The 17,507-nt window shown below is 46.1% G+C and overlaps 1 protein-coding gene across 1 annotated transcript in view; it reads left to right on the forward strand.

Moving 5' to 3' along the window:
* LOC144142429 (uncharacterized) overlaps positions 1 to 12,668 on the forward strand; it is a 31,963-nt gene extending 19,295 nt beyond the window's left edge. Inside the window, exons 6-7 of the mRNA XM_077673934.1 lie at positions 3,344 to 3,749; positions 10,200 to 12,668. Of these exons, the coding sequence (XP_077530060.1) occupies positions 3,344 to 3,749; positions 10,200 to 12,120 (2,327 nt within the window). The 3' untranslated portion in view covers positions 12,121 to 12,668. The remainder of the gene's footprint in view (positions 1 to 3,343; positions 3,750 to 10,199) is intronic.
* Positions 12,669 to 17,507: the final 4,839 nt, after the last annotated feature.

Raw genomic sequence — 17,507 nt, forward strand, 5'->3', positions numbered from 1 at the left:
TCCCCAGGTGGTCAAAATTAATCCGGAGCCCTCCACTACGGCGCGCCTCATCGCCTGCGTTGCGTCGGCGCGTTAAACCCCAGAATCAATCAATCAATCAAGATTGCAGTTGGCAAATACGAGGTCTATGTACGTTCCCCTGATGGTCGTCGGTTGATTCCGGAACGCCCTTACACCGGAACGCATTGCACCGCAGCGCCCTCTCGTGTAGCTCTGTAGTCACTGTAGTTTCAACTGTACTTGCAACTGTACTTGCAACTGCTCTTTTTCCGCGAATTATCATCGACCGCTTATGGTTTTAGCTTTGTTTCTGCGTTTTGTACCCTTTAAAATTGGCGCTCTTTGCTACTGCAGTTTGCGGGGCTCTCCCCAGATTGCGCGCGGGTGGTATAGATGACTTGCCGCATTATGCCCGCGCACGCCAGAGAACGCACGGGTTTACGGACATCACGAAATCTTAAGGTGCTTCGCACCTAAAATTGATATGCGTATAACCAAAGATGACGGCTCATTTAGCCGAGGTAAAGCTTGGAAGTGGCAAGAATAATGGGTAATTTTCTGTTTTTGCACGGCGATAGAAACATACTTTAAGCTCATTCATGACGCTAAATGTTCATCTTGTTTTCGTTTCTCAAGTCTTCATGAGATTCCACAAAACTTGAGAACGAAAATTCGGCATCACAAGCAAATTGTTCCTTGCTCACTGGCCGTTGCCTGAAATTGTGGGGAAATTTTTGTCATGCTATCTGCAGCAAGATTGGGCTGTACATTAAGCCATCCTTCATCAGCGAAAAAAAAAAAACTAAGTTACTTGAAACAGCAGGGACGTCCATTTTAGCCCGTAAGTAAAAAAAGGGTAAAGCTTCGAAACCTTCAGAGCGGTTGCGTAAACTGCTTGAACTAAAGTTGAAAACTCTAAGTGTAAGCTATTTATTTTGTATATGCGGCCCGTTTCTGAATAGAGTAGTAGTGGTTTAACAACCACTCCATGAACGGACTCCTTGTAGAGAACGCAAAGGCGTGTTACTGATCAGAAGCGAACAACTCGCATAAAATAGACACGAAAAGAATTATCTGTGGTAGATAAAGCACTAAAACGCAAGCAACCATTCTTGAGAAACGCAAAATAACGTTTACTTGCAGTATCTGTCATATCACGTGGGTGTTCGCACAGTTGTCCTTGACAAAACGATGGCAAAAGGGGTAGCGTTTATAGCGCTGAAGCTGGAGTCTGGCAACATTTTGCTTGATTGTTACCCGGCATATATTTTGTTCCAAATAAAAACCCATTGCATATTCCCATTATTCTAGTGCACCCGCTCAGGTTACCCGCCACAATTGACTGTCTATATTTACACCCTTCTGGCCACGCTCCGAAATGGTCTTCTTTCCCAACAATTTTGTGGATCCGTCTCGCCTTCTTGAAGTATGGGTAGCAAACATGGGACCTCAAACTTGTGCATTCGAGTCATTGCGACAGCCAGACCTGTACGAAGGAAATCAAGTACTATAATTTCTTGTACGGGCTCGCCACTCTTTATCCGAGTGCCTCCTTTTTTATTCTAGAAGCAAATTACAATAAAACGCTGCTCACTATATGCGGGAGCGAAATTAGCACGGGGAAATTAAATTTTATTGACATATTTACTGTCAGCTCTGGCAGCCACATACAATCACTTACTCGAACAATTTCTCGTGTACGTTCCCGGACAAATCACATACGGACTGCGGAACGCACGGCCGAAGATACCGGTGGCGTCACCTGGCAGCAGCCCTGGAAAAGACACGCGCATGCGCAGTAGAGACGTTGGGAGCGAGGGTGCCTGTACCACTCGATATGTTGCCCTCTTGTCGCTCACATGCTTGCCTTTTCGCCATGACACAAAGGCGCGGAAAGAACTGGATGTACTCCCGCCCCGGCAAGTGCGAGTGTTGGTCATACTGAGAGCAATGTCGCACGTAATTGCTCCCAGCTGCGGCCAGTGCCTGTGCGGGAAACGCGTGCTCGCTCTCGGACGGACTACCGTTGAGTTCATCATAGTTTTTTTTTTTAATAAAGGCTGATTACAAAAATGGAGATGAACAAAAAGTTGTGCCGCATCATTTCTGATGGCACCTTATTGTTTCGCATTTATGGTGCAGCGGCTCGGTAACTGAACACACAGCTGGCCGCCAAGTTCACGCCTTCGTTTGATGCAGTCATGACTGAGTCACTTCGCAGATTCCGGGCTTGTAGGAAATAATATGCCACCAGAATTCCTCTCCACTTACATATATGAACTTCAAGCATTGTGTGGGTTCGGATACTTACTGGCTGAATTCTAGTATTCACAAAAATTAAGGAAGTCAGGCAGCTCCAACCGTTCTAACCCGCCGCGGTGGCTCAGTGGCTAAGGCGTAGTGCTGCGGAGCACTACGACGCGGGTTCGATTCCAGGCAGGGGGGCTGTTTTTCTGATAGAGGCGAGAAGGAAAAACGCCCATGTGTATGAGATTCCGGCGCACGTTGAAGATACCCAGGTGGTCAAAATTAACCCGGAGCCCTCCACTACAGCGTGGCTCATCGCCTGCGTTGCGTCGTCACGTTAAACCCTGCAATCAAGCTGTTTGGGCATGACCCAGGTGTCCATCGTTAGAAGCTCGAGTTACTGCCGCTCACGTGCAAAACTATGTCGGCGAGGTGACGCCGGCCAAGACGGGGAGCGGGCGCTCGTGTGTGCGCCGAGAACGCAGTGGCCAGAGTTATCTCGCGCCGCATTGCTAACAGTTGTTTTCAGCTCCCTTGCGGCATGACAGGAGAAGGCAACACATCCCTTGCGGCAGGAGAAGGCAACAAATCGCAGTGGGACACACACGCTCACTCCTGGCATCTCTACTGCGCATGCCGGTGCCTTGTCCAGGGCCGCTGCCAGGTGATGCCACCGGTAACTTCGGCCGTGCTTTCCGGGGTTCGTATTTGATTCGTCCATGACTGTACATCTCCAAAATCTACCATGCGGCCGAGCTCCACATGGAACAAAGCGATGGCAAGCCTGATTTTACATTGTATAAAAAAACTTCAGGTCCCTCACTTAAATAGTCGTCCAACGTTTTTTTGCTTGGGACTGTATACCATGAATAAACCAATTCCGTCCTTGCTTTAGATCTGTCCCCACACAGTGCATTCGACGCAACCAACCTGTGAGTTCTAGGTGACGTGAATATTATAACAGCTTTGTTTGGCAGATGCCAATTATGCACCAATTACGGCGCTATCAAGAGATACGCGTTTTTTTTTTTTTTGCGTGGAACATAACGAAGTGCCGTGAGGTATTCTGCGTTTCTGTGCGCTTTCTTTTTCGCAGAAAGTCAAGTCAAACGAACGGACCTTGTCACGTGGTTGCTTCGCTATCACCGCTGCATTGCCTCCTTGCGCCTTAACCTCGCGGCGGTCACACCTCTTCCGGGGGAATTTTGCGCTGGTTGGCAGCTCCACAGAGGCTACGTGGCCATTGAACTGGGGGTGAAGACCAGCAGAACTGGTGAAGAGCCAGATTGGCTCAGGGAGTATGACGAAGACGGAGGTTTTGAAGAAGGGCCCCTTGGGTTCGGGCTCTGTCAATTCCTGGAAATCGTCTCTCTGCTCACGGAACTTTCCCTCTTCGGGCTATATTTATCCCACGAATCGGACGAGCAAGGGCTGCCCAGCCTGGTGTCCGCCAACAGACGTCTACGAAAGCTGTCGTTTCAGCGGTGCCACATGGTGAACAGGTAAGCAACTTGCGCTACCAAAGTTAAAATTCGCCTAAGGGGCGAGCAGAATTGTGCCACCTTTTCAGTTTTATTGCGATTCGCAACTTCACGTTCTATTTCTGAGCCGACGGGATAAAAAGAAATGACTAACGAATTTGTGCCTACCCTAGAAGCTAACGGGCCTCACCAAATCGAAAGCCATGTTTTTAGTTCACGGCAATTTAAACCATTTGGAGAAGTATCACAAATGTCTGGCTATCTATGAATTAAGTGTGCTTGACTGATCTGCTTAAGTGTCCGCGTTTGAAATTCTGGGCTGAGTCACAGTAGTCGCGCTTGGCACTAAAGACGTACTAGCACAATGACCGGGTGCGGGTCAGACTGAAAGGATAAGCTCGCATAAATATGCAGAAAAGCAATTACATCAAACTTAAAAGGGCCATCAGTATTGAGGAAGACTAAGTTCGAAAAATGAGCACTCCCTCGCCAATAAATCTCAGCAACTTTGTCGGTGTTGCCCGAGGAATCGCGCATTACTGCAGGTCTGGAAGGTGAGCATGCCGACCGGCGTCTATCAGCTAAACTTGATCGGAACCACGCAAGATGTGTTGAGTAACGTAAAAGTAATCACAAATGTACATACCGAATGCACCCACCTGCTGTGGTAAATTAAGCTATGCGACCGTAATTTCTCTGACCTTGGCCAACTATTTAAAGGTGCTGTATTGTTCAAGAAACACTAACTAAAACGTAGTGGGGTATTTTTTGTGCCTGTGCGGACATCAGCGACTTTTACATCGGCTGTACTATGGTTCGTCCCCGCCCCCCCTCGGCATCAGCATCACCGAGGTTTCATGCAAAGTGTAAAATCCATGGGATTTTATTGTCCTTTGCTTTTGCATAATTTGCTCGAGGCCGCCGATGGCGCAGCTCACCCCTGCGGTCAAATAGCAGTAAGGGGTTGGTTGCAGTAGCATTTTCGTTGGGCACTTCATGTCGTATTCTTCGTCCTAGACAAAATACGCACTCAGGCAGTGGAAATAATGTAGGGAAAGTTCTTTACCTGTCAATATAATACAGTAGCCTTAGAAACAAACCTATCATTCCCAATTCTCCTAGGCTGTGCGTACACGGCCTACAACGGGAGAGAACGGCCGTAACGCCCGTTCTACATGGTGCGATTTTTTCCCGCGAATTCGCAAATTTTGCGCCGCTCGTGTGGCAAAGCGACCTTTTGTCGTTGCTGCAGCAAAGTGCAAATGTTTGGAACGGTCGAGTATCCCCGGCGAACGCTGCTCGTGCGGCGTGGAGGCGGTGGGGGCGCCGAATCTTGCGCCCAGTAGGAACACAGCTAGGTGAACGTCAGGGCATCACGATTTGCAGTCTTAGCAACCTGATGGCGTTGCTTGCAAAGCGCGGCGAAAGCGCATGCACACGAACACAAACTTTCGTGTCCACAAAACGATATCGCGCGCCGTTTCCAACCATTGCTTAATCGGTGTACGCGCAAGCCGCGGACATCAGAGCAGTTCGGAAGAAGTACATAAGAACCGTCCGAGGTACACCAAAATTGCTAGGCACGCACAACAAGTGAACCCATTGTTGCTTTCTGTGTTTGTCTTCTTGGCTATGTGTGCGTATATTTAAAAATAACCAGCGATTCTTAAATGAAACTGCTAATAAACTAATATTTACTTGAAAACAGTCTAGAACAAATTCCCCTGCAAGTTCAATAAAACCTATTTTTAACATCACAACAAGCTTTGCTCGTGGCAGACCCAATTCGGTCTGCCAACAATGTACCTCTGAAGTGCGAAAATCGCAACGTCAGCAGGCCATGCAGACGACATTTCCAGGCACTGCAAATTTTGCAAGTGCGAATGTTCGTTGCACCGCATTCCCAGACGAAAAACGCGCAATGTCGAACGGACTTAAGGCTTGTCTTGGTAGTAAGAAATTATGCTGTTACATCAACTACACTGCAGTGTAACGTTTACTCAGCTGCCGTCTTGGTTAACTAAGTAGCTGTTTTAATAAAATCAACAAAACGCCGCCGCTCCTAAACACTTAGACAAGCATTAAAAAACACAAACAAATCTCGTGATGCTTGTCTCGCTATCCTTAGCCTGAGACCACCCTCCACCCGTTTTTAAGAGAAAGTAACACTTTTAATTTTTCCTCTTGGTTCCCCTAACCCCGGGTCAATTAGCAGCAAGGTGCTAATAAACTGCCCAATTTTACCTTTAATACCTTTACCTTCACTTTGTAATGCCACTCCTTATGGATGTATACCGCGTGGCTTCCCGGGATTAGAATAAAATCATTACTCTTTTCTTTGGTTCCAGTTTTCGAAAGATATTATGTACACAATTGCATGGTTGTACGAGCGTGTGTTTCGTAAGAGGGGGAGTATATTCTAAAACATATTTTCCCTAAAGCCCCGTAATTTTGATGAGAGCCTATGCGAAATTCGAAATCCCATCTACGAAACACATGGCCGTGTATTTATTTTATTTATTTATTTATTTATTTAGTTAGTTAGTTATTGTACCTTACAGGTCCATTGAAGTGCATTCAGTAAAGAAGGTTAAAGAGCGCTACAAATGGTGGAGAAAAACAAGAAACAAGTGCACAATATAAAGTTAGGGTAATCATCTTACAGACGTGAATGAAACACGCCATACACGTTTCTAATAAACAATTATTACAGACGCACAGGGTTTTTGCGGCGCCTAAAGCAACAGATAATGCTCAAATACATGGGGTAAACATCCATAAACAGTAACAATATTATTCTGGCAATACATCATTACACAACTACTAAGATAAATTTCGGTGCACATTTTCGGTAAAGCTATCACGACTAAGTAGGGATGCAATACGGTCAGGAAGATCGTTCCAGCGCATGATGGCTCGAGGCAATGCTGATGAATCAAAAGCAAACGTCTTGCCAAAAATGCGCGTTAAACTGATTGTTATGAAGGCGTCGTGACGTACGTGCTGGAGCGTTAAGAGGCAGCGGGTTTGGTCTCTTGCTAACTATGTATTTATTGAGAAGGCGTAATAGCGCGCTAGTTCGGTGGGTATCTAGCGGCTGAAGCGATAACTGGTGTTTGATTTGGGCAACGCTACGGTGACGGCCAATATTTGCGTGTAATAAATCGTGCGTCTCAGTTTTGAATATATATATATATATATATATATATATATATATAGATATAGATATATATAGATATAGATATAGATAGATAGATATAGATAGATAGATATAGATAGATATAGATAGATAGATATAGATAGATAGATATAGATAGATAGATAGATATAGATAGATAGAGATAGATAGATAGATATAGATAGATAGAGATAGATATAGATAGATAGATAGATAGATATAGATAGATAGATAGATATAGATAGATAGATAGATAGATATAGATAGATAGATATAGATATATAGATATATAGATATATAGATATATAGATAGATACAGCTTGGGTCGGACATGAGGATCAAGTGAAGAATGTTCGCAGTGTGCGTGGTCTTTCTCGTAGCTTGGGTTATTATTTGCGTTAATTGAAAATTTTGAAGTGTAGCTGGGAATTGGCTGGACTCCCCAGTGGTTCCATTGAATTAATTAGACCAGTCAATAGTAGGGTAGTTAAAGTCGCCGCATATTATTAAATTTGCTGCGGGATATTTTTTTCGAATAAGATCAAGGGAACCATTAAAGTGCGTGCAAAAATCGGCATCTGGTCTTGGGGGGCGATAGCACGTTCCGATAATAGTGAGGTTTGATCGGGTTCGGCAAGCTATGTAGATTATCTCTAGGGGGCTTTGTAATTCTATTTTGAAGTGAATAATTGAATTTTTTATTCCAATTAGAACAGCCCCACCTCGGTTTAGTAAGCGGTCTCTACGGTAAAGAGCAAAACCGGGCAAGTACGGAGTAACTTCTGAGTCGGCAATATGTGATAAAAGCCATGTTTCTTTAAGAATGACGAAATCGCAATCAGCTGATTGGATTACGGCGGATAGTTCTTCGCGCTTGGGAAGAACGCTACGAATGTTGGTATAAAGAATCGAGTATGCGACGTCAGTAGTAGATATAGAGGCATTCTGCGGCGGGTTACGGAGGGGTGAATGTGGCAGATAAGGGTTCCAGATATTTTCCTTTTGCTAGCTACCCCGTTCTGTCGTCTCTTTCACCAATTTATGCACAGTGTCGTAGTAGTATGTCTTCTTTCCAATCATCAGTTTTTTGTAGCGTAATTTAATCGGTGCATTCCGTTCACGAGCGAAGCGAATTAGCTCACGACGAACGGAACGCGTTGCGAAACAGAAATCTTCAGATATGCTTATGCCTTTGAGCGTGAAGGCTTTAGATAGCACATTATCCTTAGTTTTATAAGAAGCGAAATTTACAATTATCGGACGAATTTTGCCAGCGGTGGTTCTGCCGATACGATGCGCTCTTTGAATGTCCTTCGGTTCCACTGTTATTTTCGAAGTGTCTCTGCAAATATTGGTTACAAGTTTTTGGCTGTCTGCCCAAGATTCCGACTCGCCTTCTTCTACGAGATTATCACTACAAAGGAACACCAACCTCTAAGTCACGGACTTATCTAGAAATAATTCTTTTTCATGTAATGCTATCGACGGCTCACTTATGCAGATATCGCCTCTTTTTCTAATGTGAAATGCTTCGATAACTTCCCTAGTGATCTGATTAGTGTGAACCGAAAGGATGGTGGTGTCATGAAAAAGCGGAAAGCACCCATGCTCGGAACAGTGTCTGGTGATATGTGAATCTTTCTTGTTTTTTAGTGAGTTTTTGTGCTCTAATAATCTTATATTAATGCAGCGACCGGTTTGCCCAACATATACGTCGCCACGTTAAACGGAATTTGATAGACCACCCCCGTTTTACACTCGACTAGAGGGGACCTGTGCTTAACAGAGCATTTCTTTTTAACTGCAATATCAGATTCTGCCAATTTCCTTTCGATTCGACCACAAATTTTTCTCATCTTAATGGGTGCTGAAAAAACATTTATACCAAATCTACCAGCTACATTTTTGAGCCCATGTGACAATTTATGCTTAGACTTAGAGGTTGGTGTTCCTTTGTAGTGATAATCTCGATGTGCGTCATGTTGTGAGCGCACGTGGGTTTTGGGGACATAGTATATATATGCGTGTTGCAGTTTATTAAAAAATAGTTGTGAGTACATGTAGCGTCGTCCTGTCGTCTTTCTCTCGTAGTGTCCCCGTTTTTTACGCTGTTTCGTCAAGATGATACATAACCAGTACCAACTCGCCCAAATGTTGATCCTTCTGCAGTACCTTTGGATACTGCTGAACTTGGGACACTTCCATGAGCGAAAGGCTCGCGCAAGCTCTATTTGTATTTCTGTGTGGGAAACTAATATTTCGAATTAAAACTTTAGTTGCAGTTGTGCATTACTGCATCACTTTTATCTTAGTTAAAAGGCCGAGAAGGCTGAGGCCGACTCAGCGAGCAATGGGCCGAAAGTTAGGTGTAACATTAAGGGACAAAAAGAGAGCGGAGTCGGTCAGAGAAAAAACCCGTGTTCATCACATATTAGTAGAAACTAAGAAGAAATGCACGTATGCATGGCATGTAATGCGAAGGCAAGATAACGTTGGTCATTAAGGGTAACAGTGTATCCCTAGAGAAGGCAAGCGTGGCAGGTGGCGGCAGAAAGTTAGATGGGCAGACGAGATCACAAGTTTGCGGGGATAAATTGGTCGCAGTTAGCAGATGAACGGGATAATTGGAGATTAATGGGAGAGGCCTTTGCACTGCAGTGGGCGTAGATAGGCTGGTGATGATAATGTATTACCTCAAGTGCGCCTAACGTTTTTTTTTTTCCGAACAATGCTGACACGTATGAACAATGTTGCAGATTAAGTGGTTTGGAAAAGTTTAGGCTATATAAACTCTATCCAAAATTGCTTTCTCTTTGCAGCACGGCTTAATGTAATGATAGACGCGGAATTAAATGTTCTGATTTAAGAACAAAAGGGACTATCGTTCTCAGTGTTTCAAGTACAAGAAAAATCGCGAATGGCGAACGCAAAGGACACAGGACAGACGCCTATCTTGTCCACTGTGTCCACCGTCCGTGTTTTTTGTCGCGCTTAACATATGGGAAGTACTCGCCAGACAGCCCAGCAGGTGTGCTTCTATTCGGAGAATATCATCTTTAAAAACTAATACCGCAAAAAGCGGGCTCAGACATTAGAGCAACATGGCGAGAGCAGTTGTAAAATACCCGATCTTCTATCCTTATATTTCCGGCCTTAGTTTATTGTGCAGTATTGGTTTTTCAGCGTCGGGAATTAACAAGCCGGTAACCAGGTCTTTTTTTTTTTCACTTTTAGCCTTTAGTGTACTCATTCGAGGTGCACATAATATTTTTCCGTGTTTTTTTTTTTTTCAGAAACCTGGCAGCGCTCCTCGAAGCGGTCATGAACCTACCATCCCTTGAAGAGTTCAGCCTCTCTCTGCGAAACGCGGGCCACCCAGAAAGCAGGGGCGCGGTTTTGGAGCAGCTAATCCGCAAACCCAGTCAATTGAGAAAGCTTTGTTTGGAAGTCTACGCGTTTTTTGTGCCTTTATTTGAGTCCCTCGCTGTCAACACTTCAGTGACTGATCTCCACATAAAGACGCTTGTTAATCTAGGTATATTTGGTGCTCTCCACAGGTCATGCATGGCAAACAACACTTTGAGAAGACTGACGCTAAACGTCGACTTTAGGTCCAAAGAGAGTTTTGGTGTCGGTCGGGACATGTTCGTGCAGTTCCTGAGCGAAACAGGACTAGAGTGCCTGACGTTTGAAACTCCCGCTATGACGGACGTAGCTGCGGAAACGATTGCATTTGGGCTAGAGTCAAATGGCATCCATTCAGAAAACCGTGAAGGCAAAACATTTCTTGAGAAACTTTGTATCAAGTGCTCCCCCCTGGATTTCAACCATGCACATCTGGAGCCCTTAGTTGAAGCCCTACAGTTCAACCAGAAGCTCCACTTCATTGCAGTTGGCTTAGTTCATCCCACGCCAGAAAATGAAGTGCTTTCAGTTGCAAACGACGTTTTAAGGGTAACAGAGAGGAGGATTCGTTCGGACTCTCCTGGCAATACAACATCCGGAAAAGTACTATACCCTCTGGTTAAAGCGTACTTTGCGGAAGAACTGCCGTTTTTGATAGCTGCTTTGGAACAAGGCATGTACTTCCACAAGTTCACCAATGTTTTTTTGCGTTTTCAAGGACGCGAGCCCAGCCGAGGCCGAATTGAGCACTTCCGCCGTATCCTCGCCCTTTTTTCATACTACGACACCCGCGATGAGATACAATCTCTCACTGTCAATGTTCCGTTCATGGATATTCCCCATGCTGTGGCTCTGTCTACATTGTGCAGCCTGAGTCCTTCCCTTACCGAGCTCTCTGTGAACTACGGTGACAAGTGTTCTTCCTTGTCCTCGATTCTTCTGTTCGAAGGAGTGGCACGTAGCAAATCTATTCGTAAACTCACTGTGAGTGGATTTTGCTTAGAACAGCCAGTTCCAAAATGGTTCGAGTACATGTGCAAGGAAAATACGACCCTACAAGATCTTCACATTCACGTGTACAGTTTGTCAGAAGCGGCAAACGCAGAATTTTTGAGGCTTCTGCCCATGGCGTTGAGAGAGTGCCTGCGCCCAATTTTCCGCTTTAGACTGACGCACGGTGGAGGAAAGGAGTATCTGATTTCACCGCTAGGGCTGCATATCATCGAAATAGACCAGATACTTCCAGTGCTTGTAGGAAACGAAATAGACGTGTACTTACCGGAGGTGCTCGATATTGTAAGAATGAACCAGATGCTTTTCGCCGAAGCGGTAAGGTTGCTTCTGGACATGGAGAGGTTTAGAAGGGAAAACCTAAACCAAAACCCATACCAAAACCCACGAGACCTGCGTCCGCGTTCCGACGCTCTCACTACCCAGCGGGCTAAAGCGTTCGGCTCGGCTCGGCACATGCCAGGATTCCTGGATTATGTACGCGACAGTACGGCTTGGTCTACCGAGAAGGTTGCATCTGAACTGAAACTAACCAGGGATTTGATTGCGCGCTATTTCCTCTACCTGACCAATGTGTGTCAAATGCTACAGAATGCACCAGGCACGCCAGACGATCTGCACACAATGGCGGGTTTGCCGCTAGAAGTGCGCGTTTTGATTTTTCGCATGCTTGAAATGCAGGACGTGCGTCAGCGGAGAAATGAAAGACCTGTTGGCGTGACCCACCAAGCGAACTTCCGGAAGCTGCAAAAAACAGTGACAGCCATATTTGAGAACGAAATATTTTTAGACCTCTAGCGCTCGGGACTTCACGAATCCTGATTGCGAGCTTTCTCCGAAAGGGACAATGAAGTAAAACGGTCAGAAGGCATATGCGGTCGAAATGCTCGCAGTTGCAGCGTAGAGCTTAATGTGTCCAGATGCGATTCACTTAAAGGTTGTTTTTTGCATACCTCACTGGTCAGTCCATGGCATATTTTTTTCTGACTTCCGCGCTGATAGTCTTTCATGGTGTTCTCGATGTGATTGGCCTATTGCCATCACCATATTTTACACGTATGTTATGCATGGATCAGCGTCCTCGTGCATGGTTACTTTTACATTCGGTATAGCGCATGTACTGAGGCGCTTACATTCTTTTCTGTGTTTAGCAATTTTATGCTCAGTATTTTTGATTAGTTCAAATGGTGGCCTTGTTTTACTGAATAATATATAAACGCCCTTCATTTAAATTTTGTGCAACTGTCATTGTTCCTGCAACGTTTCTTTCAATGAATACGATGTTGATGCTTATGTTTATGTCATTAGTTTTAGAAACACAAGCAGCAATAAATACTGTCAGTTTACTGCTTGCATTTCTGTTCTGCTTGCTTTTCTCTGACAATATCGCGAAATCGCGTGGATCAGCAAACAATTTCAGTCAAGGAGCACACGCCTAATGGGACAAATTTTAACGTCATTTAACTATTTAAATTTGGCGCCTATTTTTAACCGGCCTGCGTGTTAAACGGCGTATACGTTGTGGCACCACAACATTTTCTAGAGAGGCATTGCGCTGCTGAGCACGAGGTCGTGGGTTCGATTCCCGGCAGCGCCGGCCGCCTTTCTGGTGGTGGCGAAAAAGAAAAACGCCCGTCTGTACGTGATTTCAGCGCCTGTTAATGATTCCCAGGTGGTCAAAATTAATCCGGAGCCCTTGTACTGCGCGCCTCATCGCCTGCGCTGCGTCGGCGCGTTAAACCCTACAATCAATCAAAACCAATCATTTTCTAGATGTTCTCCTACTTGCATTTACTCTTTTAACACGGCACGCAAGTTGAAACTGCACGGTGTCACTGTACACGCCGACCAATGCCGGCGATGAGGCGCGCTGTAGTGGAGGACTCCGGACTAATTGTAGCCACCTGGTGATGTTTACGACCACCGACATCTCGTACACACGGGCGTTTTAGGGGTGCAGCACTTTAAGGCCGAGGCTTGTCCGCCGGCGTACGGCGTCCGTGCTCACGGCACAGCCCTGTGTAAATCAAAACATCTGTGAACAAAAGGCTCACAAAAGGCTAACAAGAACAAAATAAAAGGTTCACGAAAGGTTAGAGGGGGAGAGAGAGGGCTCCTGGAGAGCCGTGCTGCGCATGCGTGAGGAGCATTGGATTGGAATTGGTTGGATTGGATTGGTATGGATTGGAAATCGTTTTAGCAGCAGTAAGCACTTAACGAGTGATATACGGTAAGAACGGTCCACCATGCTACGCCCACTCGTCGTGATTCACTTCGTGGAGATACGTGAATTTTTTTGCTGCCCGCCTTCCTAAGAGCCGCGGCCGGGAATCTAACCCGCGCCCTCGTGCTGAGCAGCACAACGCCTTAACCACTGAGCCTCCACGGCGGACAGGAAAAAAGTTTGACGCGCGCAAACGAGTCAACCCGAACTGCTCTCGAAGTCTGTCTCCCCGACAGGAAAATAAGATTTTTTAACGCTTTTCTGAAAATAGCTTTAGTGATGCATGTCTAGGCACATTTTAGAGCAGCCCGTTTTGACACATAGCAAGTTCGGCTAGTTGCTGCAGATTACCCGCCGCGGTGGCTCAGTGGCTAAGGCGTTGCGCTGCTGAGCACGAGGTCGCGGGTTCGATTCCCGGCCGTGGCGGCCGCTTTTCTGATGGAGGCGAAAAGCAAAAACGCCCGTGTGTACGACATTTCGGCGCACGTTAAAGATCCCCAGGTGGTCAAAATTAATCCGGAGACCTCCACTACGGCGCGCCTCATCGCCCGCGTTGCGTCGGCGCGTTAAACCCCACAATCAATCAATCAATCAATAGTTGCTGCAGATTCAGATTCATAGTGAAAAACGGCTTAAGAAACGCAGGGAGAAAAAGAAGAGGTGATGACGCGCAGCGCCGACGTCTTAACCTCTTCTTTTTGTCCCGGTGCTTTTTCGCTGTTTTTCATCATGACTCTGACACACGGCTAGCAGCCGAAGACAATTTGTTTTCAGGAAGGCTCATTTTATACTGAAACGGTGACAAAAATATTGTCTCCAATCCACGCTTTGAAAGTGGTCGGAAAGCAAAGCTGTAAACGGCACCCACAACAATTGCCCACCCGACGTCACTTGAGTTCCCACACGTGGCTCTGCAAAGAGTGAAGCCGAAGACTGCCAGCCGTCCCCTGGAATTATGGGGGGAGCGCCCCGAACACGGCAGCGTCGGCCAAGGCTGGGCTAGACCGGGAACGCCCCTGCTCTAGCCGGGTCGTGCGTCGGCAGAAACAAAACGGAGGGGAGCTTCTTTCAAAGGGTCAGACAGCGGAACCTACCCATCTTGATGTGCTAGCGCGGGGCTACACCACCACGCGACACAAGCGCAGACACCCAAACGATTCGGCATGTGAGCTTAGTGCTGCCCGTTTATACCAATTTAAACTAGTTCGTTTAGTAAGGTTAGAATTACAGAAAGCTGAGGGAACTTTTAAAATCGCTATTAATCAGAACCAGTTGCTCCTTTCGCATTTTGTCTGAGCACGAGGTTGCGGGTTCGATTGCCGGCTGCGGCGGCTGCTTTTCTGATGGAGGCGAAAAGCAAAAACGCCCGTGTGCACGAGATTTCGCCGCAGGTTAAAGATCCCCAGGTGGTCAAAATTAATCCGGAGCCCTCCACTACGGCGCGCCTCATCGCCTGCGTTGCGTCGGCGCGTTAAACGCTACAATCAATCAATCATTCGCATTTTGTAACCCCTTGTAAAACACAACTGAATTGGTATCTACCAATTTAGAAAATAGAGCCCCGTAGCATTTCTAGAGCGGCCAGATGTCTCTAAATGGTCGGTACATTTTGTTGTCCCACCCTCAAACCAATCCTCTTCACGTATCTTTTCCGTACGACCACTTAATTCCGTCGGGTCCGGGTTACCTGGAAGTGCTGTCGAACAAGTTAAAGGGACACTGAAGTGAACTTGTCAAGCTCCCGGTTTTTGCTTGCACTGCGTAGACTGGCTCAAATTACCACACGTTTCATCGTATATCCTGTTGATGAGTCACTATTTTAAAAAGCGGGAAACAAAAACTACCAAGCGCGGTCTGTGGCGGCCGCAACAACTAAAGGCTGTGACGTCGGGAGTAGGTGGCACCGTGATTGCGCGATGTCCAAGGTTAGCATTCAAACAAGTTTCGGTTTCGGTTCTGTAAAACAACATGCTTGACATCCGACGGCATCGTTCGATTGGCATTCTCTATCCAGTAATTGCCGTACCGCGCTTATCCCATGTTGTACGGCTGTAAAATGCCTGAGATAAGCCTCCCAGGACAGCTTGGAATTGTAGAAATCACTAGCCCAGGCCTACACAGTGTTTGAACGCCCTCCGCGTCACCACAGACGCTCAAATCCCATGCACTTTTCCCCCATATTTGGAGCTTTCCTCACTCATGCCTGTATTGTAAAAAGCGTGTTCGCACCAGGCCAAGGGTGTGCTGATTCAGGCCTTTTCCCACTGCCCACAAGCAGTCGGTGCTTGTGGCAACAGCACGCCAACGAGAACTCGCTAGCGCGTCTTTGTCAGTCTGCGTGCGTTCTGCGAACTCGCTCGTGGTGTAGTGAACGTTACGGCCCAAAAATGGTGAACTCAGTTAAGAAAACATCGGCCGAAAACAAAAAAAAATCCACTTACAAAAAAAAGCATGTACCCTCGTGGATTGGAACTTGCGACTTGCAAAACAGTACTCTTAGCGTCTCACACCACTCGGCCACGAGCTCTTTTTTTTCTTTATTACCGTTTGTCTCAAACGAAAAACTAGGTTACAGTGATTTTATAACATTCGCCACCTTTGCGATAACACAAGTTTAAAATCTCTTCAGCGGAACAAGGTCATCAAGCATTGGTAACCATTCAGGTGGTTCACTTAGCGCTTTGTATACCTCACGCATGTTTCCCAAACTCTCAATGAAATACTCTCTGGCGGGCCGCGCATTGGGATCGGCATGCCTGTCAGCCATCCTTGCGCACCACAAGCTGTGCATGCTGATCAACATAACATGTCGAATGGCACGCCTCCTGTATCACACACAGACAGAAAACGGATCCCGAAAGGGTTTATGGGCAGGTCCTTTTTAACAGTGCGCTGTAGGATGTCCCAGTGATTTCTCGCGTCTGAGCAGTATAGAAAAATGTGTTCAATAGTTAATGTTCCAATGTATGTCTAATCCTTTCTCCTGGAGCCATGGCTTTACAGGAAGCGTGCCACTGTGGAGCTGAAAAAAGAAACTTTTAACGGAGGCGCGCATGGGACTTCTCTTTACCCTCTGGAGCACATCGCCTTCCCTTCCCACTGCATACATAGACCTGTATAGGGGAATGGGTAACATAACATCAATGAGGTCCTTATATAACTTTTTGCGTGGTACGTTGCTCAAGTACTCAATCGAAAATCTCACTCTCAATAATTTGAACGCCCATACAACTTCGCGCATGAAACCACATAGACTCGTTCGTCTACCCCAAAAGAGGACACAAATAATTCAGATATGTGATCACGAAAGCGCACTTGAATGACAGTACGTAAGAAGGGTTTATTCTGATCCCTTAACAAACAAAACCTGGACACAATCTGCTTCAGAAACAAGTGGCAGAGCCCCAAGCCTCCTTTTCGAACCACGCGGAACAGGTTCGAGCGGCTGGTCCGCTCCCAAGTCGATCCCCAAATAAAAAGCGCAAACACTCTGTGTAGCTTCTGAACAGAAACTCTCGTTATGGACAGCACCTGAAGGACATAGAACACTTTGGCTACAAGAAATAAGTTGCACACAGTAGCTCGTGCAAACATCGACAAATCCTTCCCACTCCACCTGGTTGTCTTAACTCTTGCGCGCTCTGTTTCCAGCGTCCAATATTCGGTAGGCTGTCAGTAGTTATTGAGTGGTACACCCAAGTATTTGGCCGGAGTTAACATCCACTGCATATTTTCAAAAACCTCAGGCGTGTCCTCCACTCCCCGTGCCAAAAACCTAGTGACTTCCCAGCTTATAGCACTACCCGTATGTTTACAAAACTTTCCAGCTTCTTTTACTGCCTCTCTAACACTTCCTTTGTCGCAGCACACTATGGCTATATCATCCACATATGCTAATACTTTTACTTCGCTCTCAAAGAACTTATAACCCCTTAATTTTCCACTGTCCTTAATCTTTAAA

This window comes from Haemaphysalis longicornis, unplaced genomic scaffold (genome assembly GCF_048455015.1).
Source record: "Haemaphysalis longicornis isolate Haplotype H1 unplaced genomic scaffold, Haemaphysalis longicornis Haplotype H1 scaffold_6, whole genome shotgun sequence".
NCBI classification, from domain to species: Eukaryota; Metazoa; Arthropoda; class Arachnida; order Ixodida; family Ixodidae; genus Haemaphysalis; species Haemaphysalis longicornis.